The sequence below is a fragment of the Phyllopteryx taeniolatus genome, chromosome 17 (genome assembly GCF_024500385.1).
Source record: "Phyllopteryx taeniolatus isolate TA_2022b chromosome 17, UOR_Ptae_1.2, whole genome shotgun sequence".
Taxonomy (NCBI): Eukaryota; Metazoa; Chordata; class Actinopteri; order Syngnathiformes; family Syngnathidae; genus Phyllopteryx; species Phyllopteryx taeniolatus.
Genome location: NC_084518.1, coordinates 8,162,982 through 8,178,713, shown reverse-complemented (window position 1 = coordinate 8,178,713; position 15,732 = coordinate 8,162,982). Strand labels below are relative to the sequence as shown.

Genomic DNA, 15,732 nt, shown 5'->3' with positions numbered 1-15,732 from the left:
ACAGTCCGTGACACGTATAGAAGTCCAGTAACAGAACACTGCTCGGGTTCTGCTCAGGGGGTCTGTCTTTTCCAATCACGCCCTTCCGGGTCTCACTGTCATTACCCACGTGAGTGTTGAAGTTCCCCAGAAGAACGAAGGAGTCCCCAGCCGGGGCGCTCTCCACCTCCCCCTCCAACAAGGGTGGGTACTCTGAGCTTCTGTTTGATGCATCGGAACGAACTACAGTCAGGACCCTTCGCCCCACCCGTAGGCTGACGTGAGGCTACCCTCTCTTCTGCTGGGGTAAACCCCAAGCAGGTGTGGGCATACTAAGTGCCTCTCACTGTGGGCAACTCCAGAGTGGAAGAAATTCCAATCCCTCTGAAGACTGGTATCGCAGCCCAAGCTGTGTTTTGAGGCAAGCCTGACCATATCAGGTCCTAATTTCTCCACCTTGCACAACAGCTCAGGCTCTTTCCCTGCCATAGAAGTGACATTCCACGTCCCTAGAGGTAGCTTCTATAGGCAGGGATCGGACGGCAAAGGTCCCCGCCTTTGGCCGCCGCCCAGCTCACAGTGCACCAGACCCCCTTAGCCTCTCCCACAGGTGGTGAGCCCATGGGAAGTGAATTCTGCTCTTTACCAGAAAATTCTGGTGGAAGATTTTCGGCCATCAGTTCAATCATCCGTCACCTCAAGCTGAAGCGCCCTTGGGTTTTGCAGGAGGACACTAGCAAAACACACTAGCAAGTCAACTTCTGAATAGTTGAAAAAAAAAAAAAAAACGGTTTTGGAGTGGCCTAGTTAAGGTCCAGACTGGAATATGACTGAAATACTGTGGCATGACCTGAAAAAGGCAGTTCATGCTCGAAACCCCTTCAGTGTTGCTGAATTAAAACAATTCTGCAAGGAAGAGTGGGCTAAAATGTCACGGAGCGTAGTAGGATGTGAATTGGATTGGACCGAAGAACAGACTGAGGTGGAGGGAGTTGATTTAAAATGGTTTATTGTAGGTTGGCTCAGGCTAATATCCAAGGAGAGGTGGAAGACTGTCGGGACGAGGAGCGAGCAGGAAGTGGGAACGTAAGCAGGTGGGGTAGCTTGGTGGCGTGGCTGGAGCGGTCAAGTGAGACGGGAAAGGCACGGAAGGAACACTGGAGACGGGCAAGAACACAATCGGGTGAGTACAGATGCGGGTCGTAGGATAATTACTATTGTATCACAAAACCCGGGAGTATGAGGGTCGGTCGGTGAGTCACAAACAAGCGTCAATACTCAGGCAAAGGCTGTATAAATTGACAGGCAGTAATCAGTGCTGCTTGAAGGCCAGTGCGCTGCACAGGTGATGCTGATTGCTTGGGAGACAGAAGGGGAGAGGGAGAGACAAGGCACACAACGCCACCCAAGCTCCAAAAGAGGAACTGCAGGGCATGGATCATGACACAAAATTTCTCCATAGATATGTAAAAGACTGATTTTCAGTTATAGAAAGTTTTATCGTTGTTGCTGCCAAAAGGTGGACCAACTAGTTATTAGGTTTAGCGGGAAATTTATTTTTCACGCAGGGCCAGGTAGCTATAGTTTTTTTTCCCTTAATAAATAAAATCACCATTCAAAAACCTCATTTTATGTTTACTTAGGTTATCTTTGTCCTATATTGGGCGGCACGGTGGAAGACTGGTTTGAGCGTCAGCCTCACAGTTCTGAAGACCCGGGTTCATTCCCCGGCCCCGCCTGTGTGGAGTTTGCATGTTCTCCCCGTGCCTGCGTGGGTTTTCTCCGGGCACTCCGGTTTCCTCCCACATCCCAAAAACATGCATTAATTGTAGACTCTAAATTGCCCGTAGGCATGACTGTGAGTGCGAATGGTTGTATGTTTCTATGTGCCCTGCGATTGGCTGGCAACCAGTTCAGGGTGTACCCCGCCTCCTGCCCAATGACAGCTGGGATAGGCTCCAGCACACCCGCGACCCTAGTGAGGAGAAGCGGCTCAGAAAATGGATGGATGGATGGATGTCTGATATTGACATTAGTTTAATTGATCTTAAAAACAAAACAACAAAAACTGAATTTGAGAGGAGGCAAATACTTTAATTATATACGTGTGTGTGTGTGTGTATATATATATATATATATATATATATATATATATAATGAGCAACTAAGTTCCAAATGGCCTGGACTCTGGGCACTCGCTTTATAGTGTAAGATACTGCGCCAGCATTAACACTTTGAGGTTCACCTGATCTGGTGCCGTTCCTACTCTACCATAAAGGAGTGTTCCGAAGAACCGCCCCCTTCGCAGGAAGCACTCTAATGCAGCTCATTTTACTAATTGTGCTCTCACATTATTATCAAAGCCCTATTTACCTCTGAAATATTTTAATTAGATTACCGTCTCTATTTAACCCATCGTGGACTCTTTGAAGCTCTGTGTTTTTAGCATTAAATCCTCAGATGCCTGATAGGAAACAAATGACACAGCCCTTTTAATTTAATGAGAAATGTTGCCTATCCAGACTCAGTCTCTGCATCTTTTTCAGTTCCACCTACTCGTTTTCCCCCATTGAAAACCAGTTAATTGAAGGAGTCTTTCACTGCTATACATGAAGGGTTTCAAATTAGCATCCCTTTCTGCCCATTGGGAAGATGATGCAGACTGAATGCTTTGATGTGAGAAGGACGCTTCAGTAGATGGCAGGCTTGGAGAAAATGAGCTGATGGCTCTGCTATTAGGCCCAAATGCAGATGCAGCCATGTGTTGCAAAACACTTAATCTTTTAATTGATCACCTTCTGCACGGCCCATTCTCGTATTTCCCCCTGCTGTCTAATAATCTGAAACACATTAGGACATGGCATGGATTGTTTTTCAAATGGCAGGACTACAAATTCAATACAAAAGACACAAGTGTATATTATTGGCAAATATCAATTGAGGGAAGCTGCTGCTCATTAAGGTCGTAAAAGTGATTGATCATTATACTACACAATTTCTACTTTAGTATTACAGAGGCAATAGTTGATAATTCCGTTTTTTTCTGTAAATCTATTGATATGAAGTATGTGAACATACATGATTGAGATGGTAGTATGTCAAGACCCATTAACCACAACAGGAACAAAGTCCAGTTATTAAGGACTCTAATTTCATAACTTGGAAATTGGTTTGTAGGTAGGTATACTTTATTGATACCTTAGGAAATTCTTTCTTGTTACATTTGTAACAGGCGGCACGGTGGAAGACTGGTTAGAGCGTCAGCCTCACAGTTCTGAGGACCCGGGTTCAATCTCCGGCCCCGACTGTGTGGAGTTTGCATGTTCTCCCCGTGCCTGCGTGGGTTTTCTCCGGGCACTCCGGTTTCCTCCCACATCCCAAAAACATGCATAAATTGGAGACTCTAAATTGCCCGTAGGTGTGACTGTGACTGTGAGTGCGAATGGTTGTCTGTTTGTATGTGCCCTGTGATTGCCTGGCAACCAGTTCAGGGTGTACCCCGCCTCCTGCCCGATGACAGCTGGGATAGGCTCCAGCACGCCCGCGACCCTAGTGAGGATAAGCGGCTCAGAAAATGGATGGATGGATGGATACATTTGTAACAATGTGCGTGTTTTGAATTACATTTTTCAGTAGTGTCACAAGTCCTATTTTAGGACTATTTTGCCTCAGTCCCCCCGCCCCATCTAATATTCTTAAACACCCCTAAATGATTTGATGTATCAGTCACCATTTCCTCAATATTTCCAATATGTTGACCATAACCAAGGAAACCAAATCTTCACTATTTGCAGCTGAGTAGCTCGTCAAATGATTTCTCTCCAAAACATTCGGCCAATCACAGTGGAGATTTTTTGTTTTACATCAACATGTGACCAATCACAGAAACTGAGGAAGCAAATGAGCAAGCGCTGTCGTACGCGTATGTTAGCGGAGCAGTGACTGAAATATTTCATTGTTTTGTATTGACTAGACATCTTTTTTATTTCGTAAGTATAGAGTTAAATACTATGTCTATCATACTATTGTTTGTATAATAACTGTATATTGTAAATAGTTGGTAATATTTTATTTGTATAGTTAATATATATCTATATATATTTATTTTTATTTATTTTTCTGCATCATTTGCACAACTGTAATTGTATCAGCATTACCACATTGCCGGTAATCTTTTATTGCTAAGTGACTCTGCGTAGTGTGTTTTTATGTCTCAGAAGTTTAATATTTATTTATTTAATTTTTTTGTCAAAAGGGCTTTTGTCGTACCAAAACGGCTAAACTACCAGAGACAAATTCCTTGTGGGTTTTTGACGTACTTGGAAAATAAAGAAGACTCTGACTCTGATTCTGATTTATATATTCCTTGTAAATATTTTATATATGTTGAGGTTTCTGTGATGATTTGTGAATAAACACTTTTTTCCATGTATTCTTTGTGTGTGTGTTTTGTTTTTAATACACAAAACACATTTATTTACTGGCACAACAGTGCATCTAAATATTTTTTTATATATGCTGAAAGGATAGCATATCTATAAATATTTAGCTAAGCTATAAATATATAAATATTGCATCTCCCTGTCCATAAAATAGTGATGCCCCTGTATTATGTTATGTCAAATCACAACTATAAGCAAAAAGCAATAAGTTTTTCATTCATTTAATTTGGGCAGGTATATCTGTTGCAAACTTCTACATGCATGAATAAAAAGTGTTGAACTAACATTATTTGATTATTTTCGAGGGAAAGGGGGAAATTACGTCAGTTTACTATTAACACACAATTTTAATCATGTGCAACCGAAGTTAAGTACTTTTTTCAGAACTCTTCAAATAATCAACAACGAAAACAATGTCTTCAGTTTAAAGAACAACACATAGGCTCGAATTAATGGAGCACAACATGGATTTCTGATATAATAATGAATTTACATAGCAATATATGCACAATAATTTGTATGACTGTGAATTATTTAAGACCAAAAGTCAAATCAAGCAAGGACAAAATGGGAAACATCTATTTTTTAAAAACTATATTATAAATGAAACCATTACGGAAAAGAGCTAATCGCCGGTGTGTGGGGGAAAAAAGTCAATTGCCGCCGGTCCGATATTAAAAACAAAAAAATATATAATGTAATGTCATTATTTATAAGAGAAGTGTTGTGTTAGATTCCATCAAATCATATATTTCAAATTGATTTACAGAGATGAAACGGAATAGTTAAAATTTTTAACAGGTTCATTTTTCAATGGTAAATATTTGTAATGAGTATAATATAAAGTCCGCGTTATTTACAAACTTCTACAACGTGCAAGTGGCTGTATGCAAAACAGCCATGCAGCCTACTATAGGAGATGATCCGGAGAGCAAATATCATCCTCGATATCCACATCGTCGTCGTTTTCCTCCAGCAAATATGTGTCCCGCTCCAGTGGACGTTTCAGTTCCTCGCCGCTCTTTTCGGTCAGTTGGTTGTCGCTCGTGTTCTCCGCGGATCTCTCCAAGTGCCCGGCTGTCTTGTGCTCATCCTGGGCTTTCCTCAGCTGCTTTTTGTGCTTCATCCGGCGGTTCTGAAACCACGTTTTCACCTGAGGAGGGTATAGTTGGTCAATATATGTCAGAAGCCTGCAGCCAAGAAACTACAGAACGGAATTGTCATAATGTATTTTCAGAACCATAACATGCATTAATGAAATATAGCCCAGAATCTTGAAATTCGAAACACACGTCCCTCAATATATGCAACGTTGCATGTTTGGCGCATCAATTGCAGGGACCGCTGCCATTTCGTTTTGTCCAAACAACTGCAATTTTGTCGCTAAGCATTAAACCGTAATACAAAATGAACGATACCACAGTGAAGTCAAATGTGTCGGTTTGAATCGTTACCAGAATGCATGGTGCTTCATTAAAGAATTACATACAATATTCATTCATTTATTGCTACAGAATAAAGTTCACTCCAATTCGTTCACCTTTCATCCTTGATAACAAACGCTCGAAAGCGCTTTTTTTTTTATTTTTATTTATTTATTTATTTTTTATGTGCGTGTTAGAGCTTTGTACCTGCGTTTCGGAAAGGCTGAGCGCAGTGGCAAGCTCCACTCTCTCCGGTGTGGACAAGTACCGCTGGATTTCAAACCTCTTCTCCAGACCGGAGAGTTGCGAGTCGGAGAAAACCGTCCGGGCCTTCCTGCGTCTGCAGTGCTTCCCGGGTAAGTCTGCGTGGTGCTGGAACAAGGCCGGCATCTGCATGCCTGGACGGTGGGGACCAAGTGTGATCAGACGTGTTAAACTGAAAACTCCAGCAGCCATAACATTACAATCTGCCATTAATATTAAACATTCTGCCTTTAGAATTTGCGTTAATTGAAACGGGGAAACTTACACTTTAAAAATACTTAATCTTCGGTTGCAGAGGATTAAAATGTGGTGAACTCACATAATTTCCCCCGTCCTCGAAAATAATCAAATAATATATTTATGTGCCAGCAACATTTTAGAATTAATTAATTTAAAGGACTTTTTCAGTGTACTCTACATTGTGGCCCAATTGGTTAACCATTGAAAAAAAAAAACTTAGTTTTCGGTTGCACATGATTTAAATTTGGTAAACTGACATCATTTTACCCTTTTGCCCTCGATAATAAATATATGTTAGTTTAACACCTTTTAATAATGTACAACCATTAAGTAAATTCAATTGACTTATTTTTGTGCTATAGGTTGTAGTTTAATTGGCTAATCATTGAAAAGATGACTTAATTTTTGGTTGCCCATGATTAAAATTTGTTAAACAGACAAATGTTCTCGATCATAATCAAATAATATGTTAGTTTAACACAATTTCATCACGTGCAACCAATGTACATGCGGAATTAAGTAAATTCTAATTACTTTTGATTGTGGCCTAATAGGTTAACAGCGTTGCCTTTAATGAATCTTATTGTCATTCGTTGCTCTAAGGGGGAAAACGAATTGCAAATTTGCCTCTGTGAATTAAGAAAAAAAAAACTTTAAACCTTAAAGTCAACCCATCTCAATTGTCAAATATAACAAGTTACTACCAAACTATACATTTCGTGAGTAGGTTAACCTAAAATGTATGTTTAGGAAATGAGTATTATATATTACCAACTTGCTGTGGCCACCAACATGTTTTATGATAAGATCTCTACTTACCAGATGTAAAGAAGTACTGGTGATGTTCTGGTTTGTGGAGCGGATGGTGTGGATGCGGGGCCAATACTGGCGTTGGCATCAGTGGGTATCCATACTCCAGGATCGGCATCCGTGAGGCCACGGAGCTACAGAAAGGCGATTGAATAACTTCTCTCAGCGGCTTAGGTTTGTGCAATAAGATGTCTTCTATAAAAAAAGACGTCGACCTCTGCGTGGCACCCGCTGTTGGGTAGTTCATGCTCATGATGAGAGTTATTTGGAAGTATGCTGTTTTAACTTTAAACATGCATCAGATCCAGTCTTCTTTGGGTTGAAAATGCAGCCCCTGTGAGTGGTCAGCCACCATCTAGTCTATATCCCAGGAAGGGCAGATTGTCATCAAGTTCTTATTCAGACAGGAGTGTGGAAATTGATTTAGCCGTCAGCCAATTAGAGAGCAGATGGGCGGGAGAGACGTGACGGACGCGGCCCAATCTCCGATTGGCTGAAATTGTACACTTGTGAAGAGGCGATCATCCAGAAAAGCAGATTGTCATTCGGATAGAAATAAATATGTATAACAGCGCTTTTATGATTGCCAGGCAACAATGCCGTTTTTATGCACAATCGTTTTGACCTCCCATGGGATACTTGCAGATTTAAATTTCTGTGAATCCACAGTGATTTGTTCAAAAACGTCAAAATATATTTACATGAATAATTGAATTTAAATAAATACTTTTCCCACGATCTAAATTTTATTTTACTTTTTGTAAGCAAAAATATCAAGGGAGGGGACGCAAGGATGCTCCTTACACTGAAAAAACAACAACTGGTATTTTTTTGGCCAAAAACAGTAATTTTAGTTGGGGGGATTAAAATGGAAATTATTGACATTCATAGCAACAATGTTAGTGAGCACAACAAATCAGTTTGCTCCAAAACAATTTGTTGTGTGTTTTTTTTTTTTTTTTTACTTATTTAAGATACATACGGAACAACAAACACAGTTTAAAACATTCAATTTATTTTTTTTATTGAACTTTGACATTTTGAGTTCACCCAACTTTTTCTTTTTTTTTTTTCCCAACAGTGTTAAGATTTCAGATGTCATTCCTCCTCGGCTCCTCCCCGTACGACATCTGTATTAATAAAAGCAAATTTTTGTCCGTAATTTTTGAAGGTGTTATTTTTTTTGGTAAACTTCGTACCGAATGTACGACTGTAGTCTTTTGACTGGAAAAAGCATCCTAAAAGGTTTAGCAGTCTTTCTTCATTTCCGTTTTTGAATTGGGTGTCACGGGAATAACAGGTTCCAACAAGTCTTGGGCTAGCGACCAGTTCAGGGTGTACCTCGCCTCTCGCCCGAAGTCAGCTGGGATAGGCTACAGTACGCCCGCGACTCTAGTGAGGAGAAAAAAAAATTAATGAATGGATGGAAAGTACCGTGCCCATTAACGAACCAAAGCTGTTTGCTATAATTTGGTGATACGGTGTTGTCACCACATTTCTAATCAGGACAATTAATGCGAAAGTGCATCAATGTAAGTAGAATCAGCCTGAAATGCTTTGTTAGGCAATTATGAAGATATTAGAGCGGAAACTGTAATCCGAATGTGCAGGACAGGATTTCCATTTGATCAGACGGACAAAGAAAAAAATAATTACAAGGAATCAGTATGGCTTGAGTTGCGCACTTACACAACATTAATGGCATCGTGGGATGTCTGCAACTGGAACACACGTTGTCGTGGTGATCATTTTTCATTTTGTTTTACACCTGCAGTCGTGGTAAAAAAAATAAATAAATAAAATCCTATTTTAAGTCATTTAGGATTACCAAAACTATTTGTATTAGCTCATGACCCAGTGGTTCAGATCATCGCCTGCCACCGTGGGGGACCTAGGTTCAAGACCCCGACCGGACCATCCACCAACATCCCCCGGACTCACGGCTGTGGTGTCCTTGAGCAAGACACTGATACCCCGAACTGCCCCTCCCCCCACGCCTGCTCCAGTGTTGTGTTCCACTAACAAGTGTGTGTGTTCACTGTGATGGGTAAAATGCAGAGAACAAATTTCATGTGCATGAATGCATGTTCATGACAATAAAGGTGATTATTTTTCTAAATGCCAAAATAGTGAGATAATGTTTTTTTATTTTATTTCATACAATAGACAATACAGTCATGCTAAAAAAAATTGGCACCACAGGACAATGCTTTTTTCACTATATTAAACTACTCTTGGATCCACTCAAATGAAAAGTCATTTCATTCAATTGAAAAAGTAAAGACCAATTCTGACATTTTAATAGAGTACCACTACCTCTCCTTCACTGAGCATGGGAAACAAGTTGCTTTTAGAGAGAAAACTGGGAAATAAATTGATCAAATGGTGATCAAATCGCCTTTAGGATTCTTTCTTTGGACACTGTTGAGCGGTTTTGTGGCAATTTCATTAAGTAAAAATTGGAGGTGAAAGTCACTTCTTACACAGCTTAAGTCACAGTGTTAAGTCACAGCTTAACACTGTAGGGAAAAAAAGAAAAAAGAAAAAAAAAAGAAAAAGTTGGGTGAACTAAAAATGTCAAAGTTCAATAAAAAAAATTAAGTTGAATGATTTAAGCTGCGTCACTTCTTTAAAACTGAAATCCACAACTTTTTATTTTAGTTACAAAAAAAAATCACCCAATACAATACCAGAGGAGATGACAAAATGCTGTTTAAGCCTGTCAGCTCCTCTAACATCTTGCTGTATTCTTCAACAGTTTATTTTTTTTCATATTTAGCGAATGGCATATTCATTTCCCAGTTGGTAGCGCACCGAAATGAAGCATTTTGCCGAGCAATGGGCGGCTGAGGTCCGGAGACGTGACACGCAAAGCATGATCGAGATGGGAAAAGAGGAAGCGCAGGACGACAGGTGAAAAACATCTTCTATGTCCTACGTTACCCCCACCCCCGCGGCACATTGAGCCATTGGTTATGTGGACGCGAGTTTGATGCTGCACAAACAATATGTGGTACTTTATCGCCAGTGATGTCGCCATTTTGAGTAACGAGCAAAATAACCCGTTACTTTTCCCGGGTAAGTAGTTAGACTACAGTTACTGTTGAGTAATCAATATTCCTCACCAAGTGCTAATTTATGTCTGGTGATTTGTACAAAGAGCAGTCCAGCTGTTCAGAAATAATATACCAATCACGCAGACCGTTCATCATTCAATAAACAAAAAAAAAATATTATTATACACTGGACAGTGACGGTACAGTACCATAAAAGTGCAAATAAATTTTATTTATTTAGTTATTTTCCTTAGTAAAAAGTGTGTTTGAATGTTACCTTTTTATTTACAGGTTAAGAATACAGTCTTACTGTCGTGTTAAGCGCGCAATGCATTGTGGGTGAATTATTCATACCGAAATGCGCGGTCATGAATCGTCAAACAATAAGGACTGACTCACGGAAGGACTTACAATACTTCAATTATATTTACAATGAAAAATGAGAACGTGACAACTTCACTAAAATGGTTTAAGGCGCTGCACGACTGACGTCACGTAAGTGCCCCGCCCCCCGTGTGACGAGCTTTACACGATCAGGATTTTTGGGGCCGATCACCGATCAGCGAGTTTAAAAAAACAATAACCGATCACCGATCCGATCACATGATAGAGGAATGTGTCTATTTAAATGACCCGTTCATTTACTGTATATACTCGTGTACTTAATTGCTAAGAAAATCTAGTTACAATAAATAGTGTATTTTTGTTCCTCTATTTATGCCATTGAGGCATAGTGACAGACAGAACAAATGAATGGTCTTCTATTAGATGGCAGAAAGCAAATACAGTAATTAAAGTATCCACTTTTTGTGACATTTTAATTTGTTGGTGTGCCGTGAGATTTTTCAATTGTAAAATATTTTCTTTGGCTCCATAAAGGTTGGAAATCACTGCTAACTAGTCAGAGCATATATTCTAATCAGTCAGGTCAAACCAACATTACAACATGACAGAAATAATGGGTGCTAACTTATTGTAATTAAATTACTTTATTTTTAATTAAATTGCTTCACTGCGATTGGCTGGCAACCAGTTCAGGGTATACCCCGCCTCCTGCCCGATGATAGCTGGAATAGGTTCCAGCACTCCCGTGACCCTTGTGAGGATAAGCGGCTCAGAAAATGGATGGATGGATGGATGGATAAATTACTTCACCCAGCTCTACACCCTTGGCAGGGTCATCGAGGGTGCATGGGAGTTCACCCAACCAGTCTACATGTGTTTTGTGGACTTGGAGAAGGCGTTCAACCGTGTCCCTCGGGGAGTCCTGTGGGGGGTGCTTCTGGAGTATGGGGTACTGAACCCCCTGATACAGGCTGTTCGGTCCCTGTACAACCGGAGTCAGAGTTTGGTCCGCATATCCGACAGTAAGTCGGACTCGTTCCCGCTAAGGCTGCCCTTTGCTACTGATTCTGTTCATAACTTTTATGGACAAAATTTCAAGGTGCAGCCGAGGGGTAGAGGGGGTCCGGTTTGGTGGCCTCAGTATTCCATCTCTGCTTTTTGCAGATGATGTAGTTCTGTTGGCTTCATCAAGCCGTGATCTCCAACTCTCACTGGAGCGGTTTGCAGCCGAGTGTGAAGCGGCTGCAAGCACCTCCAAATCTGAGACCATGGTCCTTAGTCGGAAAAGGGTGGCGTGCCCTCTCCAGGTCGGGGATGAGATCCTACCCCAAGTGGAGAAGTTCAAGTATCTTGGGGTCTTGTTCATGAGTGAGGGAAGAATGGAACGGGAGCTCGACAGGCGGATCGGTGCAGCGTCTGCAGTGATGCAGACTTTTTATCGGTCCGTTGTGGTAAAGAAGGAGCTAAGCCGAAAGGCGAAGCTCTCAATTTACCGGTCATTCTACGTTCCTACCCCACGAGCTGTGGGTCGTGACCGAAAAAACAAGATCCCGGATACAACTGGCCGAAATGAGTTTCCTCCGCAGGGTGTCCGGGCTCTCCCTTAGAGAGCCACTTCCTCCAGCTCTTCTGAGGGGATCCCAAGGCATTCCCAGGCAAGCCGAGAGATGTAGTCTCTCCAGTGTGTCCTGGGGCGTCCCCGGGGTCTCCTCCCGGTGGCACATGCCCGGAACACATCACCAGGGAGGCTTCCTGGAGGCATTAACAAATGCCTGAGCCACTTCATCTGGCTCCTCTCAATGCGAAGGAGCAGCGGCTCTACTCTGAGTTCCTCCTGGAGGACCGAGCTTCTCACCCTATTTCTCACCTTTCGGCTTAGCTCTTTCTTCACCACAACGGACCGATACAAAGTCTGCATTACTGCAGACGCTGCACCGACCCGCCTGTCAATATCCTGTTCCATTCTTCCCTCACTTGTGAAGATATTTGAACTCCTCCACTTGGGGAAGGATCTCATCCTCACCCTGGAGGGGACACTCCACCTTTTTCCGACTGAAGACCATGGTCTCAGATTTGGAGGCGCTGATTCTCATCCCAGCCGCTACACACTCTGCTGCGAATCGCCCACTGATTGTAAAAAACGGGATGCGGTGGTATCGTAATACATGGTTTTATTGCACTAGTCGGACATAGTGCAAGCGTGAAAGACCAAATTTGTCTTGTAGTCTGATCCGGGCATTACGTGTTGTCTGTCTCAGACGTGTTGTCTGTTCCACACCGCCGACATGTTTTTTTTTTTTTAAATAACTTTATTGGCCGTCAGATATTTACAGGTCTACGTCAAAAGACACGCGACAAGGCTAAAAATAAACTAGCTTTTGGATTCAAATACACTGTGCACGATTGCGATGCGGAGTAAATGTCTTTTGCGGAGCCGATCAATGACGTCATTGATCGGATCGGCAAATTATGACATTAAAGCAGATCCGCCGATCAGCATAAAATGCTAATTATCAGCCGATACCGATAAGGCCGATAAAATCGGTGTAAAGTCTAAAACACACACACTTGTTGCCTTCATGGACCACAATCAGCATCCATCTCTCTATCACATAGGTGTCAAACTCCAGGCCCGTGGGCCGCAAGCAAATCATGCTCCTCAACTTCCGTGATTTTTGCTAAAATCTGTACCCAAATTCCATTAATCCATCCATCCATCCATTTTCTGAGCCGCTTCTCCTCACTAGGGTCGCAGGCGTGCTGGAGCCTATCACAGCTATCATCGGGCAGGAGGCGGGGTACACCCTGAACTGGTTGCCAGCCAATCGCAGGGCACATATAAACAAACAACCATTCCCACTCACATTCACACCTACGGGCAATTTAGAGTCTCCAATTCATGCATGTTTTTGGGATGTGGGAGGAAACCGGAGTGCCAGGAGAAAACCCACACAGGCACGGGGAGAACATGCAAACTCCACACAGGCGGGGCCGGGGATTGAACCCCGGTCCCCAGAACTGTGAGGCTGACGCTCTAACCAGTCTTCCACCGTGCCGCCCACCATGAACCGGTCCCCAGCCAATCAGAGGGCACATAGAAACAAACAACCATTCGCGCTCACATACCCAAATTCCAAATTGTCATAATAATAAAAAATAATGTTGAGATATTGCATTTTTCTGTTACCAAACCCTTCTTCTACAGTAACTTAAACAATACTTGAACAAACTATTATCCTCGTCTTCTGATTTCAAAACTAGTTATCCCTCAATTTGTTGTGTAATGGTAATAATATGTTTTGGTGATGATTAAACATTTTTATGGTTTCACTGTTCTAACGGCCCTCTGAAGAAAATCATAACTCCAATGCGGCCCGAGACAAAAAAGAGTTTGACACACCTGATCTATCAGTTAAGAGTCTTTAAGAGTAGTGCACTGAGGATGGTGTGCTTGTTTACATTTAGTAACTTACAGTATTGTGTTGGCATGTCAAGTCTGCACTAAGTTGCTGATTTAATGTGGCTTCAACTACACTAATATGTAAGTTATTGCTTCATGTTGATGACATGATTCTGTAACTTGTGTGGCGTAAATTACCAAGTAAGGGGTACGGTTAAGCTAATGCTTTTTTTGTACTGTGGATAAGTGATATTCCACTTGGCAGCTGCCAAAAGTAACTAAAAAGTTACTTTTTTCTAACTTAGTTACTTTTGAAATCAAGTCATCAGCAAAGTAACTAAGTTACTTTTAAGCTCAAGTAATCAGTAGAATAACTAAGTTACTTTTTCAAGGTAACTGGCAACACTGGCAGTTGTTATCCATCAAATGGTCATAATTGTTTGTAAGACAAAAAATATTCTAACGTAAGATTTTTCAACCTTTTAATGCCAAAATGTCCTTACTGATAGGTGTCTGCAATGAAGTGTTCTGAAGATGCTAATTACATTTTTGGATATCTGGATTTTTCTCCTATTGTTTAATATGCAAAATGCATCTCTTCAGTGTTCCTTCTATTACAAATGGTCATCACAAATGGTCCTTCTTTGTCACTCAAGCTGTCTTTACCATTAATGCCACTTGAGAGAGCCTCATTATGTTGTTGCAATACACCAGATGGATCTGTGAGCTGAAGTGCCAGGGTGAGGCAGCCATTTTGCATTCACACAATGGCAGGGTGAAGCATCCATTTTGCATTCACAAAATAGCAGATACCAAAATAAATAGTGTTATTTCTGAGATATGAATGAATATCTATGAATTTCTGAAAGTGCGGGAACCATTGCATGTATTTACCTTTATTACGATTTTATAAAAGACTGAAAATAGTGTAATGGGTTTAATGAGCAGTTAAGATCATTTTTTGCACTTGTATGGCATAGTTTGAAGGGCAACACATTTAATTGTGCAAGACATGATTTTTACGAAGCTTTTCATGTCTTTACGGTTATGCACATTTTTTCTTTACCGTTATAAAAATAAGTGTATTTCAAATGGTCACCACCATGAGCTCTATCAATAAGGATTGCCTTTACAATGAATGCCTAAAATTTTAGCTCATTAATAACATTTTGAAAATAGGACTTTTAAGTGTGGCGTTTCAGCATTTACCTACATGAAACCGAGGCACCATTAAAAAATTGCTAAATTAGATTTATATTTTGCTTTTACAAGTGTCTTTACTCTTATTGATCGAATTACAGTCCATGAAAGTGACATATATTACTGTAAGCATGCAAGTCTGGTAAAAGTTCATACATGTTGGTAAGTGCAAGGCAATGGTAAGCGCAGTCTGGGGGTTAGCAGGTTTGCCTCACAGTTCTGAGGTTTAGGGTTTGAATCTCAGCTCCACCCTTCTGATTGCGTGCAGTTGGCATGTTCTGGCAGTACGCCGACTTCCTCCAACATTCCAAACACATGCTAGGTTAATTAAAGCCTCTTGTCCATATGTGTGAATGTGAGTGTGACTCCTTGGTTTTCTATAACTGCCCTGTGTTTGGCTGGTGACCAGTTCAGGGTGTACCCATCTCCCACCCAAACTCAGCTGGGATAGGCTCACCCCAATGGGGGCAAGCACAAGTGGAGTGTTTTTTTAAAAGGTTTATTTAGGCGTGAGGATAACTGGTATAGAAAATGAATGGCTAGATATACAGGCAGTGCTCAGAAACCTAAGG

At 41.3% G+C, this 15,732-nt stretch overlaps 1 protein-coding gene across 1 annotated transcript; it reads right to left on the bottom strand.

The window, feature by feature from the left end:
• Positions 1-4,663: 4,663 nt before the first annotated feature.
• On the bottom strand, positions 4,664-7,446 carry bsx (brain-specific homeobox). The gene is made up of 3 exons (XM_061752499.1): positions 7,169-7,446; positions 6,053-6,243; positions 4,664-5,574 (listed from the first exon to the last, which is right to left on the bottom strand). The coding sequence occupies exons 1-3, from the start codon at positions 7,410-7,412 to the stop codon at positions 5,332-5,334; spliced, it is 678 nt and encodes a 225-aa protein (XP_061608483.1). The 5' UTR covers positions 7,413-7,446; the 3' UTR covers positions 4,664-5,331.
• Between the last annotated feature and the right edge of the window lie 8,286 nt (positions 7,447-15,732).

What these genes read in the sequence shown, in the direction of transcription:
- bsx (XM_061752499.1), bottom strand. Translation starts at nt 7,412, where the DNA reads ATGAGCATGAACTACCCAACAGCGGGTGCCACGCAGAGGTCGACGTCT. An exon ending in CCAGTACTTCTTTACATCTG is followed by an intron (nt 6,244 to 7,168) that starts GTAAGTAGAGAT and finishes CCCACCGTCCAG; the next exon opens with GCATGCAGATGCCGGCCTTG. An exon ending in TCAGCCTTTCCGAAACGCAG is followed by an intron (nt 5,575 to 6,052) that starts GTACAAAGCTCT and finishes TACCCTCCTCAG; the next exon opens with GTGAAAACGTGGTTTCAGAA.